General features: G+C 43.1%; 1 protein-coding gene across 1 annotated transcript; it reads right to left on the reverse strand.

Annotated features, from left to right (window-relative positions):
- Positions 1–10,921: 10,921 nt before the first annotated feature.
- LOC120874522 (pregnancy-associated glycoprotein 1-like) lies at positions 10,922–20,098 on the reverse strand. Its single transcript, XM_040255944.1, has 9 exons — positions 20,046–20,098; positions 18,837–18,987; positions 17,737–17,854; positions 17,520–17,638; positions 15,900–16,093; positions 14,845–14,961; positions 13,030–13,171; positions 12,845–12,943; positions 10,922–11,170 (listed from the first exon to the last, which is right to left on the reverse strand). The coding sequence occupies exons 1-9, from the start codon at positions 20,096–20,098 to the stop codon at positions 11,057–11,059; spliced, it is 1,107 nt and encodes a 368-aa protein (XP_040111878.1). The 3' UTR covers positions 10,922–11,056.
- Positions 20,099–24,343: the final 4,245 nt, after the last annotated feature.

The raw sequence follows: 24,343 nt of genomic DNA on the forward strand, positions 1-24,343 counted from the left end.
TCTTTCTTGTCACATCTTCTGCCTGTGCTACTTACCTCTGGTCTAACATGGCTGCTTCTGCTCCTGTCACTACATCTGCATTCCAGCTAGTGGGACAGAAAATAATACTTGCAATTGAAAGTGACATATCACCTCTACTCAAATTCCACTGGCCAAAGTATCTTCCATGGTCATGGCAAACCTAGAGGTGGTGGGCATACAGAAGGGCAGGGAAATGTGATCCTACTTCAGAACATTCACGAGTAGCAAGAGCCACCACCCTTCATTCATGTCCCTGTAATTCATTCTTCTTTGATTCTCCCCACACAGCTCTCAGTCTTTTTTCACCTGCAGATATGGATATGGATGAGGTTATAAGAGAGGACATGGCCCAGGCTGTACAAATATGGAGAAAACAAGAAAGGAAAGAAGATAAGAACATTAAAAATGCAAAATCTAAAGGAAAGCATGCTTATAATCATAACTTTGCATTTATACAATTTAGGTATAATGGTTGATGAATCAATTTATAAAATAAAAATTAGAGAAATGTAAAATATAAATATATTCACTAAACCCAACAAGATAATAAGGCTATATCATATTAAACAAATAGTATCAGGATTAAGTTTGGATGCACATTGCAAAAAACTAAAACAACTATAACTTTAGCAAGATAAACTTGATTTTTCTCACCCATTGAAACAAAGCTGGACGTGGGCAAGCCAGAGCTTGGGTGCTATCCATCTCCAAGTTTACATGATTGTCCAATACAACTGCAGGAGTTCCAGCCATCACAACCAAAATCCAGACAAGAGTTAGGAAGTAGGTGAGGAAGGAAAGAGTCCCATCTCTCAGCTGAATCAGCTCCTTGAAAGCAGTCTTCCAAGAAATCCCTCTTACAGATCTTCTTGCATCTCTAAGTCAACTGTCATGACTAAGAGCACAGGTGGGCAGGAAATGCAGCCCTGTAGCTACTGGGCTCATGGCTATAAAACAAACTATTTTCAGTTTAGAAAGAGAAGCAGAGAATAGATCATTTTGTAGGTAGCCTGCAGCGCCTGCCTTAAGGAACAAACCTTTTCTGAATGGATTAGGCTGACCGGCTGGGCACAGTGTGGGAAATGGGAATGAGAAACAGCTAGATGGACCTGAACTGTGCTCCAGGAAAAAAGACAGACTGGACAGTAGAGATCTTCTAAGGACTGAAGTGAGGATTATACACACCACATGATGCACTTTGGATTGAAAACTGCTTTTCCAACTCAGGTCCCAAATCTCTCTCAATTCTTCAGCTTCTAAATACCTTGTCTTTGTTATTTCACATTGATCTACCTGTCTCACCTTCTTTATTTCTGTTCACATCACTTCTCCATCTAGTCCACCAGCATTGTAAGATCCAGTACTGAGGAGTTAGCAACACTTTCTAGACGTGGGTAGAAACACAATATTTCTACTTTAGTATTTGTCTTTATCAAGGTCTTCTGAAGGACTGATACGGCTAGAATTATGGAGATCTCACGTTTGAGGCCTTTTAAAAATCATTTCTTGTTACATTGGTCTGTTGGTGCTGATGCAGTCTTATAGTTGTACGTTTGAGAAAGTGTATTATCTTGTTTTTGATGTGTATTTTTCTTGGGTATAGAATTCTAAGTCAATTATATTTCTCTCAGCATTTTAAGATGTGGTGCCAGTGTCCTCTGCTAACATTGTTTCATATGCCTAATCTGCTATCTTTCCCATTTTTTGTTCTACTGTGTCTGTTTTTCCTTTGGTTACATTTCCTTGGTTGATTGTTTTAAACAATGAATTATCATGTGTCTATGAACAGTTGTCATATTTCTTGTCCTTGAATTAATTGAGCTTCTTTGTTAACGGGTTTATAGCTTTCATCATATCTGGAAATTTTTCAGCCAATAATTATGAAGTTCTTTTCACTATTCTCCTGTCTTTCACTTCCTGTAGGAATCCATTTACATATATTTTAGTATTCTTAAAGTTGTTTCAAATCTCTGTGATGCACAATTAATTTTTTCCCACAGTCTTTCCATTCGTATTTTCCATGTCTGTATTTAACATACTCAGTATTCTTCAGCTTCATGAATATAAGGATTAATGATGTAGTAAGCATTTTAATGCCCTTCCCTGCTAATTATGTAATGTATTTTTAACTGTGTTTTTACTTGTTGATTTTTCCCTCATTATGGATATTTTCTTGCTTCTTTATACATCAGAAATGTTTTTCTATTTAAATTTATGTATTTATCTTAATTAGAGGATAATTACTTTACAATATTGTGATTGACCAAAGGCAAATATTTTCACAATTCATTTGGAAATTTTAAATTGGATATTGGATATGGAAAATTTTACCCTTTGGATGTTGAATATTTTTTAATTTTTATAGATTATTCCTGGTACTGTTTGCAAACACTGTTAATATCTTGAAAACTACTGTATTTTTTGAAGGCTTGCTGTTCAGTTTTTTTTGTTGTTTGTTTGTTTTTTAGCTGATATGAGACCAGCAATTAGACCAGGTTTCCTATTCCCCACTAGTAAGGTAATATTGTCTTCAGAGTCATACTGATGTCATGGGAATTATGAGTAATTTCCATGCTGGTGGGTGGGGACACCATTAGACTTGGCTCAATTTGAGACTCAAGGATTGTTCCCTATAATACTGACCACTACTATCAACTCTCTGCTGAAAACTGAAGGGGTATCACCTGTACACTCGCACAGTTCTCTGTGTGTAGCTCTCTCCTGTGAACCCTAACTATCTAGAGTCTCAAATCTCTCTTTTTGAGGAAACCGTTTGTCTCTGCCCAGATACCACTTCCGTGTATGTGTTGAAAACAATTTCTAGAGTTGGGGCAATTGTAGAACTCACCTTGCTTGCTCCCCACCTCAGGAATCCATTCTCTGCTGCCTGACGTTTGATGTAAAAAACTGTTCTTTCTTTTATCTCTTCTACTTTCAAGTTGTTTGAGACAGGAGAATAAATGTGTCCTTTGTTCCTCTATTTCTACCAAAATGGAGGCTTCCCTGCAATCAGAAATCACTGAAAGCCTTGTGAATGCTAGGCAGTGACTTCTGTGCATGGGTGCAGACTAACTAGGAATATGTGTTGGGACTTTGGGGAGCTCTGTCTTGCTGGAAAAACATAACCATTACAAATAGTATTTGCAATGGGGTATGTTCAGTTCAGTTCAGTCACTCAGTCATGTCCGACTCTTTGCAACCCCATGGACTGCAGCACACCAGGCTTCTCTGTCCTTCACCAACTCCTGGATCTTGCTCAAACTCATGTCATCGAGTCAGTGATGCCATCCAACCATCTCATCCTCTGTCATTCTCTTCTCCTCCTGCCTTCAATCTTTCCCAGTAATAGGGTTTTTCTAATGTGTAATTTCTTCACATCAGTTGGCCAAAGTATTGTAGTTTCAGCTTCAGCATCAGTCCTTCCAATGAATATTCAGGATTGATTTCCTTTAGCATGGACTTGTTGGATCTCCTTGTAGTCCAAGGGACTCTCAAGAGTCTTGTCCAACACCACAGTTCAAAACCTTCAATTCTTCATTACTCACCATCCTTTATACTCCAAATGTCACATCCATGCATGACAACTGGAAAAATCATAGCTTTGATTGTACTGAACTTTTTCAGCAAAGTAATGTCTCTGCTTTAAAAAATGCTGCTAGGCTTGTCATAGCTTTTCTTCAAACAAGCAAGCATCTTTTAATTTCATGGCTGCAGTCATCATCTGCAGTGATTTTGGAGCCCCTCAAAATAGTCTCTCACTGTTTCCATTGTTTCCCTGTCTATTTGCCATGAAGTGATGGGACCAAATGCCATGATCTTCATTTTCTGAATGTGGAGTTTAAGCCAGATGTTTCACTCTCTTCTTTCACTTTCATCAAGAGGCTCTTTAGTTTCTCTTCACGTTCTGCCTTGAGGGTGGTATCATCTGCATATCTGAGGTTATTGATATTCCTCCCAGCAACCATGATTCCAGCTTGTGCTTCATCCAGTTGGGCATTTTGCAAGATGTACTCAGCATATAATTTAAATAAGCAGGGTGACAATATACGGCCTTTAATTACTCCTTTCCTGATTTGGAACCAGTCTGCTGTTCCATGTTCAGTTCTAACTGTTGCTTCTTGACCTGCATACAGATTTCTTAGAAGGCACGTAAGATGGTCTGGTATTCCAATCTCCGTAAGTTTTTCACAGTTTGTTGTGATCCATACTGTCAAAGGCTTTTGCATGGTCAATAAAGCAGAAGCAATTATATTTCTGGAATTCTCTTGCTTTCTCTATGATCCAACAGATGATGGCATTTTGATCTCTGGTTCCTCTGCCTTTTCTAAATCCAGCTTAAACATATGGATTTTCACAGTTCATGTACTGTTGAAGACTTGTTTGGAGAAATTACTTTGGTAGCATGTGAGATGAGTGCAACTGTGTGGTAGCTGAACATTCTTTGAAATAGCCTTTCTTTGGAATTGCAATGAAAACAACCTTTCCAGTCCTGTAGCGACTGCTGAGTTTTCCAAATTTGCTAGCATATTAAGTGAAGCACCTTAACAGCATCATCTTTTAGGGTTTGAAATAGCTCAATTGCAAGTCCATCACCTCCACTAGCTTTACTCGTAGTGATGCTTCTTAAGGCCCTCTTGACTTAAGGGGCCTTCACATTTCAAGATGTCTAGCTCTAAGTGAGTGATCACACCATCATGGTTATCTGGGTCATTAATATCCTTTTTGTATAGTTCTTCTATATATCTTTCAACCTCTTCTTAATATATTCTGCTTCTCTTAAGTCCACGTCATTTCTTTCTTTTATTTGGCCCATCGTTGCATGAAATAATCCTTCCCTACCTCTTATTTTCTTGAGCTGATCTCTGGTCTTTCCCGTTCTATTGTTTTCTTCTATATCTTTGCACTGATCACTAAGGAAGGCTTTTTTTAATTCTCTTCTTGCTATCTTTGGAACTCTGCATTCAGATTGGTATGTGTTTCTTTTCTCTTTTGCCTTTTGCTACTCTTCTTTTCTAAGTTATTTCTAAGGCATCCTCAGACAACCATTCTGCCTTTTTGCATTTCATTCTCTTGGGGATGGTCTTGATGAGGTACATACAGATCAAAAAACAAAGATCACTGCATCCAGTTCCATTATTTCATGGCAAATACATGGATAAACAATGAAAGCAGTGACAGACTTTATTTCCCTGGGCTCCAAAATCACTGCAGATAGTGACTGCAGCTACTAAAAAGCAGAGACATTACTTTACCAGCAAAGGTCTGTATAGTCAAAGCTATGGTTTTTCCAGAAGTCATGAGCGGATGTGAGAGGTGGACCATAAAGAAAGTTGAGCACCAAAGAATTTATGCTTTTGAACTGTGGTGTTGGAGAAGACTCTTACGAGTCTCTTGGACTGCAAGGAGATCCAAGGAGTCCATCCTAAAAGAAATCAGTCCTGAATATTCACTGGAAGGACTGATGCTGAAGCTTAACCTCCATTACTTTGGCCAATTGATAGGTAAAACTGACTTATTTAAGAGACCCCAATGCTGAGAAAGATTAAGGGCAGGAGGCAAAGGGGAAGACAGAAGATGAAATTGTTGGGTGGAAACATCAACTGGATGAACATGAGTTTGAGCAAGCTCTGGGAGTTGGTGATGGACAGGGAAGCCTGGCATGCTGCACCCCATGATATAGCAAAGAGTTGGATATGACTGAGAGACTGAACTGAACTGATATACAGAGGACAATAGGGGAGCAGGCAGAAGTCTTTAAGGCAGGAGGAAGGAACAATTCCTAGATAGCTGACAATTTTGGGTCAGCAGGCCATTTCAAGCTGGAGAGGCTGCAGGGAAGCAATTCTATGCCAGATGGAGAGAATGGTAAGAGAAAGGCTGGGCGGCAGTGCTGGGATTTCCCAAAGGACTAGATCCCTGTTCTACTAAACTTTATCAATGCTCAGTATTGTTAGGTGATTGGAAACATGAGTTTTGTTTTTAAGTGGTAGAGCAATTTTCAATGGAAGGACTGATGACTGATAATGAAGATGAAGCTCCAACACTTAGCCCATGATATGAAGACCCAGCTCACTGGAAGAGACCCTGATACTGGAAAAGATTGTGGGCAGAAGGAGAGGGAATAAAATAATGAGATTGTGAGATGGCATCACCTACTCAAAGGACATGCATTTGAGGAAACTACATGAAATAGTGAAAGATAGGGAAGCCTGTTGTGTTGCCAAACATGTAATCACAGAATCAGACATGACTTAGCAACTGAACAATACCAACGAGGACACAGGGTCCAGTGAAGGATCTGGTCCTGTTTGGAGTGGAGAAAGATTTAGTTGGAAGGGGAGGCTTCCCATCCTCTGGTGTAGGTCCTTGAATCCAAGGCAAGGAGCACAACATTTTGAATGAGTTACCAAACATTGTTTTCTAAAAAAATTAAAAATGCTTTTATACAGGAGAGAGAGCTTTGACTGAGTTTCTTCTCTAAATTTTACTGAGGGAAGTCAAAGGGATCTCGAATGGGCTGAGTCTGCAAAAACCAGATGACCAGCTGCTGGAGGCCAAGGCTTGTGGTAGACATTCTGCACTAGGTGGAAAACGAATCCATAAAAAGTGCCCCTTCTGGAGTGTACATGCCAATGTATCACATTGTTTCAGCAGATCTCTTCAATGCTGCTTTGGGGCAAGCAAGAAATGCATGGTGGGTGGTTTGTTTTTGCCAATTCCTGTGGGTATTTAGATGACTAAATGCCTAGTTACTTCATTGCATGGTTGGAATCAGGCTTGGGAAAGAAAACTAGATCAAGTCCACACATATTTGGTCATTAAACAGCAAGCATAAGAAGGATTCTAAGGCAACTGTAGGTAATTTAAACATGAGGGGCCAAATGGGGACTGTTTCACTTAACAGGCTGAGATTGAACTGTACAGGTTGCCATAGTTGTTGCTATGACAAGTAGCCATAACAGCTACTTCTTGCTACACTGGAGATGTGGGAAACTGAAAAGAGATGAAAAGCCTTACAACTTTCCTTGCAGTGTGATTTCAGGCTAGAAGTAATTGACAAGGAAAGGCTGACTGGTAAGGCTGGGAAGGGAGCAATCTGAGCCAGTAATCATTAGCTGTTGTTGGGGCTCAGAAAACAGAAGCATCACCTCAGTCAGAGTTCAGGGTCAGGGTTCAAAGACAGATGTCATTTGGCTTGAATCAATATTTAGACTTGGGGATGGCAGCCATAACCTTAAACAGAAGGTTTCCTTCTCACCAGGTAGCAGAGTAATTCATATTTGTTCCAGACTCAGGAACCCAGAAAGCCCTCTCAGGGCCACTTGTTCTTGGCAGGCACGCATGCATCTAGAGGTGGAATTATCATCATGGTGTCCATCGTCCAGATGAGAAAACCGAGGTTAAGGGAATTAATCAAGGTCACACAGCTAAGCACGTGAAAAGCCAAGCACAAACCCAGGGTGAAAGTGAAAGTGAAGTCACTCAGTCATGTCCGACTCTTTGCGGTCCTGTCGACTGTAGCCCACCAGGCTCCTCCGTCCATGGGATTCTCCAGGCAAGGATACTGGAGTGGGTTGCCATTTCCTTCTCCAGGGGATCTTCCCGACACAGGGATCAAACCCAGTTCTTTTGCACTGCAGGCAGACGCTTTAACCTCTGAGCCACCATGGAAGCCATACATGAAAACCCAGGGTAAGAGTCCTCAAGTTGTGTGGTTTTGCTCTACACCCACTGGGAGTGGTGGGTGGTGATGTGGCAACATTGCTTAGGCAGAAGCAAGCAGCATTCAGGCTTAAATTGAAGCAAGTAAGGAAAACCGCTAGACCATTAAGCTATGACCTAAATCAAATCCCTTATGAATTTATAGAAGAGATGAAAAATGGATTCAAGGCATTAGGTCTGGAAGCCTGAAGAACTATGGATGGAGGTTTGTAACAATGTACAGGAGGCGGTCACCAAAACAATGCCCAAGAAAAACAAAGGTGAGAAGGAAAAGGGGTTGCCTGAGGGAGCCTTTAAAACAGCTGAGAAAATAAGAGAAGTGAAAGGCAAAGGAGAAAGGGAAAGATATACTCAATGGAATACAGACTTCCAGAGAATAGCAAGGGGATATAAGAAAGTCTTCATAAGTGAACACTGCAAGGATTAGAGAAATATAATAGAACTGTAAAGGGTATAGATTGCTTCAGGAAAATTGGAGCTACCAGAGGAACACTTCATGCAAGGATGGACACAATAAAGGGCAGAAAAGTCAAAGACCTAACAGAAGCAGATGAGATTAAGAAGAGGTGGCAAGAATGCACAGAAGAACTATACAAAAATAGTCATAAAGACCTGGATAGCAATGATGCTTGGGTCACTCATGTAAAGCCAGATATATTGTAGTATGAAGTCAAGTGGGCCTTAGGAAGCATCACTAGAAACAATGATAGGAGAGGTGATGGAATTCCAGCTGAGCTACTTAAAAAATCCTAAAGAATGAGACTATAAAAGTGCTTCATTCAACATGTCAGCAAATTTGGAAAACTCAGCAGTGGCCACAGTGCTGGAAAAGTTTTCATTCAGTTTTCATTCCAATCCAAAAAAAAGGCAATTCCAAAGAATGTTCAACCTATCATGCAATTGCACTCATGTCACTTGCTAGCAAGGTAATGCCAAAATCCTTCAAGCTAGGCTTCAACACTACATGAACTGAGAACTTCCACATGTGCGATCTGGCTTGAGGAACCAGAGACCAAATTGCCAACATCCATTGGATCATAGAAAAAGCAAGGGAATCCCAGAAAACACTTCTATCTGCTTCACTGACTATGCTAAAGCCTGTCACTGTTTGGACCACAACAAACTGTGGGAAATTCTTAAGGAAATGGGAGTACCAGATCACCTTACCTGTCTCCTGAAAAGTCTGTATGTAGGTCAAAAAGTGGCAGTTAGAATCAGACACAGAACTGAAAGATTTAAAACTGGGAAAGGATGGGGTGGGGGGAGTATTGTCAAGCAGGGCTCCTGAGATTCAGCCCCCAAACGGACAGACATGCAAACACCAGACTGAAGCACATGTAATATAAAAAAAATAAAAATAAAAATAAATAAAACTGGGAAAGGAGCATGACAAGGTATACACTCTCGCTCTGGTTATTTAACTTCTATATAGGATACATCATTTGATATGCTGGACTGCATAGTTCCCAAGCTGGAATAAAGATTGCTGGGAGAAATATCAACATCCACAGATATGAAGATGACACTGCCCTAATGGCAGAAAGCAAAGAAGAACTAAAGAGCCTCTTGATGAGGAGAGGAGATGCAAAAACTGGCTTAAAGCTCAACATTCAAAAAACTATTCACAAAAGTATACTCAACATTCATGGCATCCTGTCCCACCACATCATCACAAATAAATGAGGAAAAAGTGGAAACAGTGGCAGACTTTATTTTCTTGGGCTCCAAAACCACTATGGACCTTGACTGCAGCCACAAAATTAAAAGACATTTGCTCCTTGGAAGGAAGAAAGGCTATAAAAAACCTGGACAGTATATTAAAAAACAGAGACTCACTTTGCTACAGAGGTCTGTAGTGTCAAAGCTATGATATTTCCAGTAATCATGTACAGATGTGTGATCTGGACCATAATAAAGGGTGAATGCCAAATAATTGAGCTTTTGGACTGTGGTCATTGAGAAGATTCTTGAGAGTCCCTTATACAACAAGGAGATCAAACCAGTCAATCTGAAAGGAAATCAACTTCTGACCCCTGCTGACTCAGCTGAGGCATCTACTGAGGGTCTCCAGGTGGAAAGAACGGATGCTTCCACTGCAAAAGTGCCTAACCATGGCAGCTCCATGCAAATAGTTTGTAGCCCCACCCATGGAGAAGCTCAGAAAGGCCAAAGGCTCTGTGTACCCTGGATCTCCCAATACATGTGTTGCATTCTCACCAGCAGCATTGGAGGCCAAGGAAGAGGCATTCTGGGCCCTGGTGTAGGGGGATGGCTCAGGGATCCACTGGGGCCACCACTTGCAAAGTAGGACTGCAAAGGACAGAGCAGGCATGTGTGGCAGAGAGCTGGAGACTGGGGTGTAGGAACAAGATGGAACCAGCTCTCCATGAAGTACCTCACCCAAAATCCCCTGGAGGACATGCCCAGTGATAAGATCATTTGAGATGGGATGAAGAGAGTCTATTTCATTACCCCTTATAATTCCTCTGAATGAGGAGGTGGTGGAGTTGGTGGGTCATCACAAACTCTTCCATGGCCTAGACCATTCCCAAGTTGGTATCCTTGGGGCTGCTTCTCCCCAGCTTCAGTCATGTAGTTCTGAAGGAAATTGACAATCATGTGTGCTGCTGGGTCAGGGCCAAAGACCATGTAAAGCCTGTCATAAGACCCCATGGCCCTGCCAGGATGGTTGATCTAAGGCTGTACATGTGATCTGAGGTGGGTCATTCAGAGAACACCCTTGAAATCTGATGTCTGCAATCTTCTTTCCTTACTAGGTGATGCCTTTAGGATTTAAAACCCTAGGGCAGGTAGCTTGGACTCCCTCACAAGGTGTAGAAGCCTTAAGGAAGAAAGTTGCCAGGCTAAGACCATCAAAGAAGACCAAACGGAAAGAGCAAGGGTGAGAGAGAATTGATTTCTGATTGTTGGGTCCAGTCACTGAGATCTTTGTATTTGCTCTGATTCTTGTCTCCTGGATTCCCAGAATCTATTCAATGAGTCTCTGTTTTCCTTTAAGCCAGTTGGAGTAGGGCTTCTCTCAATTTTGATTCAGACTTGGTTCTAGATACTTTCTGATCATTGTATACATCCCAGACACAAACAGAGGCAACCATTTGTTTCAGCACCATTAAGAGTGAAACCCTTTATTCTCTACTGAGAATAAGGTGTACAGACCACCAAATACAGTTCACCAGCATCATGGGCAAGAGTGCCCTAGTGTAAGTGAGTGTTTGCTCGGAGCGGCCTTACTGATTCCTGAACCACTCCAAGCATTTACAACTGCCCGTGCCAGGCCAATCCTGTCATTTCCTCAATCAAAGACCGAGAAATACACCCTCAGGAAGACGTCACCCAGGATCCAGGTCCCTGTAGATGAACTCACTTTGTTCTCTAGAAAGACAGTATAGCAGCGGCCTCTAGAATCCTGGGGGAGTCAGAGACACACACCAGTCAGCATGAGCCCTTACCGGTGACTCCCCACAATATCCAGATACAGCACAATTATTTGTTTTATTTCCCTCTTTTGGTAAGTATCAAGGGGTTTTCTCAGCAGCATGGGATGTGAGAGTTCATCCAAAACCAGAGGGCCAAGACATGAGGTTGCGATGAGGAAGGGTGTGATGAGTAGAGTACTGGGAGTTGGGGAAACAGAGGAATGGAAAACAACAAAGTCCTACTGTAGAGCGTAAGGAACTATATTCAATATTCAGTGATAAACCACATGAAAATGAATAAGAAAAAAATATATTTTATGTGTATAACTGAGTCACATTGTTGTGCAGCAGAACTTAATGCAACACTGAAGATCAGCCACACTTCAATATAATTATTTAGAAAAGAAAAAGAGTGTCCATAGTTCTCTTCACTCCCTGTTTCTTTCCTTCTGACTCTTGCTCCTTGTTTTCTTGGCAGAGAATGCTGGTTCTCCTCCTGTGTCCCCACAATCTGTACTTTATTTAAAAACTTTATTTTGTATTGGAGTATAGCTGATTAACAATATGCTGAGTTTCAGATGGACAGTAAATGGACTCAACTGTATGTATCTGGGTATCCTGGTCCCAAAGACACCCCTCCCATCCAGGCTGTCTTATAACTGAGCGGAGTTCTCTGTGCTACACAGCATCTCATTGTTGGTTGTCCATCTTAAATAGAGCAGTGCCCAAACACATTCTTGAAGACTTAACTCAGGAACTCTGAGAAGTCTCCTTCAGCCCAAACGCAACCTCTTTGGCCACTCCAGGCTTGGGTGGGTAACGTACTCTGGTTCCCCATCCCCACTAGTCAGTCCCTAGCCCTCATCACCCTGAGTAAGTCCCCAGTGCCCCAGTGCAGAGCACCTTGGGATGCCATTTGCATGGAATCCAGTGCAGTTTCGCCTAGAACCAAGCAACCCTCCATATGGTTCAGTGAGTTTGTGGTTTTAGAATTCCTGAAATTCCCTCTCTTCCTGAAAGCCTTCTTTGAGCCCATCAGCCTGCTCTGAACTCTCTCAGGGAGCTGACATGAAGCCTCCACCCTGTGCCAGGGCTGAGCAGTCACCATGCACCCTTTATTCACATTAGCATCCAACCTCCCCACAGAGAGGTCTGGTACCCCAACTCAGAAAGGAGGCACCTGGCCAGAGCAACGGGAAGATGCAGCTGAGAACTAGGCTGAGCATGTAATTTATCATCCAAAGCAGAAAAACCTTATGCTGGGACATCACACTGACTGTCATCACACTGACTGTCCCAGCCATTCTCCTTGTAACATGGCCTGTTTCAGGGACTGCTAGAGCTGACTTCCATGCTCATGCACCTAAGAGTTCAGATTGAATTGAAGCTCTTAGAGGACTGAGGACCTTAGTGTTCCCCTCTCCCTGACTCCCACCATGCCATATGATGTGGTATTTCCACGTTTATTTCAGGAAGATCAGTGTCCCACACGGCCCTTTAGTGTCAAGTGATTGGTTTCGTGGGAGGCACTGGCCCAGCCACCAGGCTGAGCAGCATCTGCAATGGGGTGACATGGCCTCCAGAGGGCGCCCTCCTCCCAGCAGCAGCCCAGGGGTTCCTGCAAGCTTCAGTTTGAGAACCAACCCTCAGTATTGTCCTCTCACCTTGAGGATGTAAGCTCGACCTGGCACTGGGTAGTTGATGCCGTTGATGGTGAAGATAATAGAGGGCAGGGTAGTGACTGCAGAACATGAAACGTAGTACTGTTAGAGAGAGAGAGAGAGAGAGATTGGCCCTGGAGATCCTTGTGTGTGCAGACTGGGAGTGACCCTGGGGCATGACCCTTCACCTTGGAACGCCATGGCCTGTCACCGATGAGCTTCTGTATCTTTTCTACCAGTCTTCTTGGGCCTTCGATTGCTGATGTCCCAGTGTCAACAATGGCCTCACAGCCACCAGAACAAGCAATAACCTTTCTTCTCATGGTGATGCTGAAAGACAAAGGAAGAAAGTGGGCGTCAAGGTCACTCTGAGTCTCCCCAGAGTTGTCCCCTTCCTGACTGTCTCCTAAACAGCCCTTCATCTCTTGCCCTCTTTTCCTTTGCTCTCGACACAGCACCTTTCCTGACATCCTTGAATGCAGTACTTGAATACACCAGGATCTTTTGTACATTGACACAAGCTGGTCTTCCTTCCTAGAAGACTCCACGCCACTTTGACTAGCAAATTTCTTCACATTTTCCAGACTCCAGCTTAATTGTATTGTTTTCGGGAAGTCTCTCCCCCGGTGGTTATCAGTATCCTGTCTTGGTCACTCTCTGTAGACCCTTCCTCATGTCTGCTGCTGCTGCTGTTGCTAACTCACTTCAATCGTGTCCGACTCTGTGTGACCTCATAGAGGGCAGCCCACCAGGCTCTGCCTACCCTGGGATTTTCCAGGCAAGAGTACTGGAGTGGGTTGCCATTGCCTTCTCCTCCTCATGTCTAGCATGTACCAAAGTCACAATTCACTATGTGGGCGAGTCACTTCATGTACATCTGCCTTCTTAGATGTGAGGGCGAGTTTTATTCTCCTTGCCTCCCTAAAGTGCCTGGCATACAGTGGATGCCCATTGCTTGTCTGTTCAATGAGTGAATGAAGACTGAGAAAATAATAAAAAACCTCCAGAGAGCTGTATCTGATGGGAAACAAATAACAGGTCACACACAGAGTGAAGATGGAGATTCGCTAGGGAAGCAGATTCTCATACTAGGAGGAGAGAGGGGCTCCTCTGGGAGAGGGTGTCTACCAGCACTGCTCCTACAACCAGCTCAGATCCTGAACCCTGGCCAGGAAATACCTGACTAGTTCACAGAAACTTCAAAGGATGGGTCAGCTTTTGTCTGAGGGTATCACACAGAATCTTATTAATTATGCCTCTTGTTCTCAGGTCACTCCTGGATCCCACCTTCCTGATTCTTTCTTATAGCCCCTGTCCCACTGTGTGCCCAAGAATGTGGGGTGTCTTTTTTATTAGTTGTTTTCACATCTTAAGATTGCAACCAACCTCTCTCCACTGCTAGGTAGCTGCTCCCTAAGAAGACCAGTTTTCCCCATTTTCTCAGGGCTGTCTCTTTTTAAACTGATATTTATCTGTACTGAGAACTTCCTATGTCCTAGGTAGCCCTGGACTGTTGGTCATCTTATCATAACTCTGTTCAGGCTGGAGAAATTCTCCCTGATCCTCTGTTCACCACACTATAGAGTCCTCTAATCATGCTCCCCACCTCAAAGGGCAGGGGGTGCAGCCCTCTCCCAGCCACACAGACCTCTCTAGACCCTTTTAGGACCCTGGTCAGAGCCTTGCTCAGAAGGCCTGGGGATTACGAACCCATGGGTTGTTTGTGTATCTATGTGCTTGTGTGTTTGTCTGTATGTGTGTTTCTATGCGTCTCTGTGTGTGCTTGTGTGTCTCTGATTAGCTATGCATGTTTATATGTGTCTCTGTATAGGTTTATATGTGTCTGCTCATGTGTTTCCATGTGTCTGTCTGTCTGTGTTGTTGTGGGTGGTGTATATGTCTGTGTGACTGTGTGTCTGAGAATGCATTTGTGTGTGTCTGCCTGTGTCCATGTACAGTAGTGGGAGCATCACTTGGACTGACCCTCAGAGGGAGAGGCTTACTGGTCCATGTGTACAATCCAGTCGGCGGCTTCGATCAATGGTACCCAGTTGAGCTCTCCCTCATAGTAGCGGCGGTCCACCCCACCAAACATCACCACACTGCCCTCCTGATCATCTCTGTAGAGAGAAATGATGGGGGAGATCCTTGGAGGACAGTAACAATAGCACTGTCTGAGAGCTGTGCTTGTCCACCCATCAAGGCCCTAATAAGGTCCCCATGTACAGATGCAGAAATAGCGTCTAGGAGTGACTGAGATCCAGACTGAGGTCTGTTACTGGCTAATGAGTGGCACGGAGGAGGTTAGAAGCTGAATCACTTGGCTGGGCTCCACCCACTATGTCTTCTGAAGATGCCCTGGACCTCCAGCGACCTGAGTGCTCAGACACCCTCAGAGGACAGGGTGCTGAAGCGTTTGGCTTTCCCCTTGTCCACCTTGTCATTTTTTCAGGAAAATCAAGGCCTGGGAGTTCTAAGTGTGTGGGTTCAGGTCACCCAGAGTTGGCTCCACTGGCCTGTGACCTCTACTGTCCACAGGGCCCCACACTCAGAAGGGACCCAACCTCTGTTCTCCCAGTCTTGAAATTCCTAATATTTCTTGAACAAGGGGTCCCACACGTTTGCATCCCACACGTTTGTGTTCCACACTTTCTTTTCTCACTGGCTCCTACAAATTGAGTAGCTGGTCTAGGGTTCCCAGTGGAATGCTAATGAGGAAGGAAAGATATCCACCATCGTTCTTCTTCCTTCCTTATCAAATTCATAAGCAAATCCTAATGCCTTTCCTTCAACTTGTTTCCTGTTGCCTTCCATTAGCCATCCTCCTCACTCACCCCCTTAGACCATGTTACTGGTCTTGAGCCCAGGAGTAGGGATGTATTCCAATAAAATTTTATTTATAAAAGCCAGGGGTGAAGTCAATTGGGCCCTGGAGCCATATTATCCTGGGTTAGATTATCTCTCAGGATACTTCTTTATCAAATATTCTATAATTTTCGTGCAACTGAAAACATCTTACAGCTAATTTGTAGAAAGGGATTGTCCATCTCAGACTTACTTGCTCAAGTAGAAGGCAAAAACAGGCTCAGAAATGGCACCTTGATTCTTCAGGTTGTCAAAGATGGGGATGGCTCCAGAGAGGGATATGTTGCAGTAGCTCAAGCCCAAGATGCCATCAAAAGCTATGCCCTTAAACCCAGATTCTGCCATGCATAGACCGAATGGCTGGTCAGTACTTACAAGGTCCCCAATCTGTGGAAGAGAAGAGTGTTCCCACTTACAGATACGTGAAGTGGGGCTAGGACTTGGCTGGGGTGCATTGCCATTAGATCCTCAGAGAAGAATTGGGGCTGGGCTCTGTCTTCGGGCTTCCCTGGTGGCTCAGACGGTAAAGCGTATGCCTGCAATGCGGGAGACCCGGGTTCGATTCTTGGGTCAGGGAAGATCCTGGAGAAGGAAATGGCAATCCACTCCAGCACTCTTGCCTGGAAAATCCCATGGATAGAGGAGCCTGATAGACTACAGTCCATGGGACCCGCAAAGAGTCGGACATGACTGAGCGACTTTACTTTACTTTACTTTACTTTACTTTTCTGTCTTTGGTGGTCCACAGATGGTTAGATCAAGCTGGGAAGGGAATTTGGGTTCCATTTGAGAGAGGCTGTGAATTTTTAAACATCTGCCCCTCTGAAAAACACCACCTAGGTGAGTCAAATTGGCCTCGTGGCTTCTGTCCAGGTGGGGCAACCAAGAGTCAGGCCAGGTCCCTTAGGTGCCACCTAGGAACAAAACAATCGAGAGCAAGATAGCTTTCTCTTTGACATCACTGTGACCTAATGACAGGAATGGACTGCATTCTCTGTAATGTACTGTGGATTCTGCATCTGTCCAGGAAGACAGAAGCCGAAAACACAATCTTGCTTGCAGGGTTCTATGAAATTACTGTCTGGACGATTCACTTTTTGGGATATGTATATATTTCTGTTAGTGTGTATGAGAGAGAAACAGAGAGAGGGGAACTACTCAAGTATTTTGGGGGAGGCAGGCCATAGGTTTATTAGACTTGCAAGAGTCATCTAGAATGAGAACTCATTTATCAGGCCCCTTGACTTCTCAGGCCTCCAGTGTCCCACAATGGACACCTGAAGCCCTTGACTGCCCCCAGGTTCCCCAGATCAGTTTTATCGTTTCCCCAAATGCCCCATAGCAACTTCAGTCCTGAAAAGCCAGCCTAACTCCACCTCTTACCACGTGTGCCCTCAGCAAGGCCCTTGCTGTTCACATCTGTTTCCTCATATGTCTCATGAGCTAATCAGACCACCTGCTGTGTGAGGTTGTTGCAGGATTAAACCAGTTATCACCAGAAAGTGCCCGGAACATTCAGTGAATATAAAAGTGGGTGCTTTTATCCCTTCTTCTCGCTCCCAGCAAAATGAACCTTGAACTGCTCATGGGCAGAGGAGCTGCAAGTCCACACCTCAAGCCACTCTCTGGGTTAACTAATTTGTTTGTGTGTCACCATGGGCACTGCCTCCCCAGGGACATGATCCTGTGGATAAGATGGCCAATATCATTGAGAGTTAGGCTAAGAAGGGTCTTGCCAGATGATTCTGCATCTCTTTTGCAAGCAGTGGTCACTCCATAACCAGTCCTGACTCAGCATTTGTTACACTGTTACCCGAACTGTGTCATGAGCAACAACTGCTTTAATTCTCCCGGATCCATAGGTGATGCTGAAGGTCTTATTGGTAGGCCGGAAGGTGGAAGACTGAAGATGTCTGAACCTAACGTGTGTAGCTGCAGACACAAGAGGTGAGTGTCATCAGGTGTCAAGGGTGGAAACAGGGTGGCAGGGCAAGTGAAGGATGGTCCGGGTACAGGGTGTCTGTATTCACAACAGGTTGAGCTGTTGCAAAAGATGGAGGGCACCCACAAGTCAGATGAGCCTGTGTCAAAGATAACCTGGAATTCCTGAGGAGGTGTTCCAATGGTGATGTTACCCACATAGAACAACTACAGGGAGAAGGAGGGAGTGAGTTAGTGCAGAACTGGCTACCCTCTGCCCACACTGATGCCTCCCTCTGGGTGTCACATATCTCTTGAGATCACTTTCTAACCACTGTGCAGCTCACAGGCTTTGGTCACAGACATATCTGCATTTGATATATTTTTCCTGTGCTACATTGTATGCAGGATATTGACTCTATGACCAGGCACTGAAGTGGTACCTCCTGCATGGGAAGCCCAGAGGCATAACCCGTGGGCCTCCAGGACTGCTGGACACCCAGGGAAGTCCTGGTGCCTTCATTTGAGAAGCTCTGTAGTCTCTTCAAACCCAGCCTTAGCACCTGCTTCTCCAGGAGGTCCTTCTTGATCAACCCCAGCCACTCCTTCTAAACTCAGACCACATCCAATCACCAGCACAGAGTTGAGCCTTTCATTTGACATGTATTTACTTTTTGCCTATCTCTCAAGCTAGCACGGGCATTTTTGAAGACATCTTGAAGACAAAATAAGCCTTTTTTCTAATCTAAAAACAGGAACCACAGTGATTCTTATGACCATATTCAGAATACAGGTTCAGTAACTTTTTACTGCTGTCATTCTTGCATCTGTGGCAACTCAATTCCTCTACCTGGGGATTCACAATTGCTTTGCATTTGGTTCTACCTTTTGATAAGTGATTATTCACTCTTCATCTGTAATTGAGTGACTCACTTAGTTCAGAAGGAACAATCACCCTCAAACTAATGACACATCTTTCACACACAAATGGATGTTTACCTGCCACCTGGTAATTGCTGGGCCCAGTCACAAAGAACAACAGTTGAGGATGAGAGTGCCTTCTCCTCTGGGTGGGGTCCCTGTTTTCCAGTGTCTCTGCCTCTTGCAGGAACCCCAACCCCAACATCCCACCTGGCACCTCCAGATGAGCCCCCGTGCTAAGCTAGAGCACCAGGGGGCGCTGTGAGCACCATCCTCCCAAAATACTCACATCCATGCTGTTTCTCAGTGGATGAATAGTTAGATTTGAGCCACGAAAAGAAATCTGGGACAGTCTGTAAGCATGCTCCTTCAGGAAATTGTTCATCATGTTTTTTCCACTGTGGGTTTTTCTCATGGTCTTCACTCTCCTTAGAGGTATTCTTTCACCGAGCCATTTGACAAAGAAAACAAAGATGCTACAATTAGCTGTCAGTGTTAAGGTATAACTGTCATTGTAATGGCCATGTGTATTTTCTAATCATTTTTATGAGGCACATTATTATCAGAATTTTATGCATATACCATGGCAAAGACATAGATTTGGATACAGGTTCTTTTCTGCAATCTTGGGTAAGCCATATGACCATGTGGTGTCTCAGTTTCCCCTTCGGTAAAATGGTGGAATGTAACATTACAAACCCTCCAAATAGAATATCTTGGCGATAACTGAAGTGATGGATATAAGGTACTTGATAAATAGGAAGTCTCAACAATGACAGCCATTAGCTTTGCTGTTGGCATCTACTCATTCCTTCTCATAGAACCTCAAGGAAGGAGATAGAAGGGGAACTCTTATCCTTTTTTACAAGGGAGCAATTTGAAATGCAAGAGGTTTCTGAGTTGACTGTGTTCACACTGCTTGTCCAGTGTAAAACAGTGTATCTTTCTCCAAGTTGAAAGAGAATTGAAAGAAGAATCCAAGATGTAGCGAACAATTAAGGGAAATTTAGAGGATTGAGAAGGAAGGAAGAGCCAAATGAAAAACTAAAAGAAAACAACACAGAGAGAAATACACTCCCAGTGACTTCCAAAGAAATGAAGAGATAAATGACAGTGATACAGAGATGCAGACATAGGCATATACACATTGAAGTAGACAGGGAAAAAAGAGGACATGTTGAATAAAATGTAGAAAAGTGCTATTCCATAGTACCACATTGACATCTGCATAGACTGTGCACTGAACAGTTGCAAGGAGTTGCGTTTTCAATAGGTCATGACATGACTGGACCCCAAGATTTGTGCAACCCAAATCTACACCAAGACCTTAGGATCCACATTTCCTATAACAAGTTATTTATCAAGGAGTAGGAGTTGAACTTTAAGACTCTTAGGGAAATATTCCATTCCCTTCTAAACCTGATGGGTGGAAGACTAATCAGATGCAAAGAAAAATTCAAAAAAGGAATATGATGTGACTTACAGTCCCCATACTTACTTGACTATACACTCTGAGAAGCCCACCAGCCCAAGGAGCACAAGCCACTTCATGTTTCTTTCCTGGCTCCAAGTACTCAGGGAATTTGGGTTCTTAGCATGTAGTGGTGACTAGGGGCCCCTAGTTATATATGCCCTGATTTACCCTAGTTTTTCCCTTTAGGCCAATAAAAGATCTGAAAAAAATACAAAGCTCTCGATAAAATCTTTACCTTCATCAGTGTCCTTGGTGAATGGGCTTTGAAGCTTTTCAGAATACAGAGACTTGAACTGTAATCTCTTCCTTGAATCTTGGCTGGAAAATCAAACTGATCTGCATGAACAGCTAAGAAGACAGAGAACCTTGCTACTTGGAGAAAAAACTGCTAAGAACATCATGAAAATGGATACTAGGGGGCATGCTCGACACTCGTGATTTCATCTCATCTTCCTTTCCACTTCATGAGATATGCATCGCTGTCTTCGTTGGAAAGGAGATTGCTAGGAGGATAAGTTGTCAAATGGCAAACTGAAGACTTCAGGGACAGCCCAGGGACATACAACTGGCTTTAGGTAGTGGGTCTAATGGCAGACATAGGGGCACCTATGATGCCAGGCTGCATCAAAGATAGGACAGAGCAGTACTTCAATTGCATGGTTTCAGTATTGGCAGAAATGTCATATGCATCCACAAGATATTTTATATCATCCAACAACTATACAAGGAAGAACTGTGTGCTAGGATCTTGGGTTAGGGCTTCAAAGTCAAAGTTGATAAAGGCAAAAGTAGTCTTTATCTAAAGAGAGCTAGAAGTCTAGTTCTCACAAACTCATGGCCTCAGGAGGCAGGAGATATGATACTAGGACCAGGTGGCCATGTTGGAATCTGGGCAGCACAGGCCTTACCACTCAGAGCAGCCTTTCCTCCACTTCACCCATGCTGGAAAGCAGGCCAGTTGGCCATGTTTTCAAGAGAATCAGAACTTTGGATATATATGTACAATCTACTGATTTTAATGTTGGAAACTAATTTTTTTTTTCCAAAAAAAGATTGGGAACAAAATCTCCACAGCGATGTGCTGGAATCAGCCTTCAGTCTCTGCAGGTTTTTGTTTCTGGCCTAGAGTTGGGAGTGCAGTGGGGACAGAGAGGAATTTAATTCATGTTTGTTGATTTTAAAAGAGACTGAATGCATACTAAACATGCTGATATTAGGAAATATTGAAGGCATGAGGAGAAGTGAAAGACAGAGGATGAGATGGTTGGATGGTATCACCAAGTCGATGGACATGAGCTTGAGCAAGCTCCAGGAGTTGGTGATGGATAAGGAAGCCTGGCATGCTGCCGTCTATAGCGTTGCAAAGAGACAGACCCAACTGAAGGACTGAACTGAACTGAACACATTGAGAACAAAGACTAATAAATCTAATTGCATCAAGTTGTTGACTAGCTACCTATAACAACACATTACTTAAGTGGCTTTAAAATTCAGACTTATGACTCTACATTCAGAGTGGAATATCTTCTAAGGAAAAACAAAAATACTGCCCATCATAAACCAAACCCAAGAAAACCAAAAGAAAAAGAGGAAAGAAATCTGACACTATATTCAACAACTAGATTCCCTTGGTATCTCTAATTTTCTTGAAGAAATCTCTAGTCTTTCCCATTCTACTGTTTTTCTCTATTTCTTTGCATTGATCACTGAGGAAGACTTTCTTATCTCTCCATGTTATTCCTTGGAACTCTGCATTCAAATGGGTATATCTTTGCTTTTCTCCTTTGCTTTTTGCTTCCCTTCTTTTCACAGCTATCTATAAGGCCTCCTCGGACAGCCATTTTGCTTTTTTGCATTTCTTTTCCTTGGGGATGGTCTTGATTCCTGTCTCCTGTACAATGTCATGAATCTCCTTCCATAGTTCATCAGACACTCTGTCTATTAGATCTAGTCCCTTAAATCTATTTCTCACTTCCTCTTTATAGTCATAAGGGATTTGATTTAGGCCATACCTGAATGGTCTAGTGCTTTTCTCCACTTTCTTCAACTTCAGTCTGAATTTGGCAATAAGGTGTTCATGATCTGAGCCTCAGTCTGCTCCCAGTCTTATTTGTGCTGACTGTATAGAGCTTCTCCATCTTTGGCTGCAAAGAATATAATCAATCTGATTTTGGTGTCCACCATCTGGTGATGTCCATGTGTAGAGTCTTCTCTTGTGTTGTTGGAAGAGGGTGTTTGCTATGACCAGTGTGTTCTCTTGGCAGAACTCTATTAGCCTTTGCCCTGCTTCATTCTGTACTCCAAGGCCAAATTTGTGTGTTACTCCCGGTGTTTCTTGACTCCCAGTTTGGCATTGCAGTCCCCTATAATGAAAAGAACATCTTTTTTTTTTGGGGGGGGGGTGTTAGTTCTAGAAGGTCTTGTAGGTCTTCACAGAACTGTTCGACTTCAGCTTTTTCAGTGTTACTGATTGGGACAATGACATGGATTACCATGATATTGAATGGTTTCCTTGAAAACAAACAAAGATCATACTGTCATTTTTGAGATTGCATCCAAGTACTGCATTTCAGACTCTTTTGTTGACTATGATGTCTACTCCATTTCTTCTAAGGGATTCCTGCCCACAGTAGTAGATATAGTGGTCATTTCACCCATTCCAGTCCATCTTAGTTCGCTAATTCCTAGAATGGTCTTTGTTCACTCTTGTCATCTCCTCTCTGACCACTTCCAATTTGCCTCAATTGATGGACCTAACAATCCAGGTTCCTATGCAATATTGCTCTCTACAGAATCAAATCTTGCTTCTATCATGAGTCCCACCCACAACTGGGTGTTGTCTTTGCTTTGGCTCCATCCCTTCATTCTTTCTGGAGTTATTTCTCCACTGATCTCCAGTAGCATATTAGGCACCTACCAACCTGGGGAGTTCACCTTTCAGTGTCCTATCTTTTTGCCTTATCATACTGTTCATGGGGTTCTCAAGGCAAGAATACTGAAGTGGTTTGCCTTTCCCTTCTCCACTGGACCACATTCTGTCAGACTTCTAAACCATGACCTGTCCGTCTTGGGTAACCACACATGGCATGGCTTAGTTTCACTGAGTTAGACAAGGCTGTGATCCGTGTGACAGCTTGGCTAGTTGTCTGTGATTGTGGTTTCAGTCTGTGTGCCCTCTGGTGACCTCTCTCAACGCCTACCATCTTACTTGGGTTTCTCTTACCTTGAACGTGGTGTATGTCTTCACGGAGGCTCCAGCAAAGCACAGCCACTGCTCCTTACCTTGGAAGTAGGGTAGCTCCTTCAGCTGCCACCGCTGATTTGGACGTGGGGTAGTTCCTCTCCACCATGCTTCTGCACTGCCGTTGCAGCCGCCATGCATCTGCATCGCCATCGCAGCTGAGGAGAGCAATAATTCAACAACGTATTGTTCCGCATATTGTTTCTGTTATTGTGATGGAATTGTATGTATGTTAACAGGTAAAAGCAAGACAATAATTAAAACTAATGTTCTGAAGTAAGCCTTTCAGTGGCAAGAAAAAGAGGTTCACACATAATATATAGAAGTTTATTTCAAACCCTGCTGTCTTAAATCTTGAACTGAAAGCATAAGTTTGTACCAACTAATTATATTCCTTTTTATTTTAATTTTTAAAGAAAATGTGTACTTCCTCCTCTGACCACTGTAAAGCGTAGAAGCAGTGACAACTTGATAACAGTGACTATTCTGAGCTCTAACATGTAGCTTCTAAATACATTTCCCATCAGACGATTTCAGGACTGGGTAAAGAAATGCACAAAATTATCTTGGGAATCTTGAAGGACCAGAAAGCTGAAGGATTTCAAAGACCAATGGGGACTGGACAGAAAGTTTAGGAATCCAAATGAAAAGGCCAAACACCTACCAGTTTTTTTGGACAGAATGATGTTTCTGCTTCTCAACACACAGTTTATGTTTGTCATAGCTTTCCTGCCAAGAAGCAAATGTCTTCTGATTTCATGGCTGCCGTCACCATCCACAGTGGTTTTAGTGGCTAAGATGAAGAAATCCCTCACTGCTTCCACCTTTTCTCCTTCTATTTGCCATGAAGGATGGGGCTGGATCCCATGATGTTAGTTTTTTAATTTTTAACTTTAAGCTGGCCGAATGTGTCCAAATGTTAATAGGCAACATCTAATTTGTCACTGTGATAGATTGCTAAGGCATCAACTCACCATTCTGAGCACAGAGAAAGGAAAACAATCAATATTTATGCTATTTTTGTTTCTATTAAGCATAGGTTATGTAACTACAAACAGTTCCAGGAAAACAAGCTAGACTG

This window comes from Oryx dammah, unplaced genomic scaffold (assembly GCF_014754425.2).
Source record: "Oryx dammah isolate SB20612 unplaced genomic scaffold, SCBI_Odam_1.1 HiC_scaffold_15, whole genome shotgun sequence".
Classification (NCBI taxonomy): Eukaryota; Metazoa; Chordata; class Mammalia; order Artiodactyla; family Bovidae; genus Oryx; species Oryx dammah.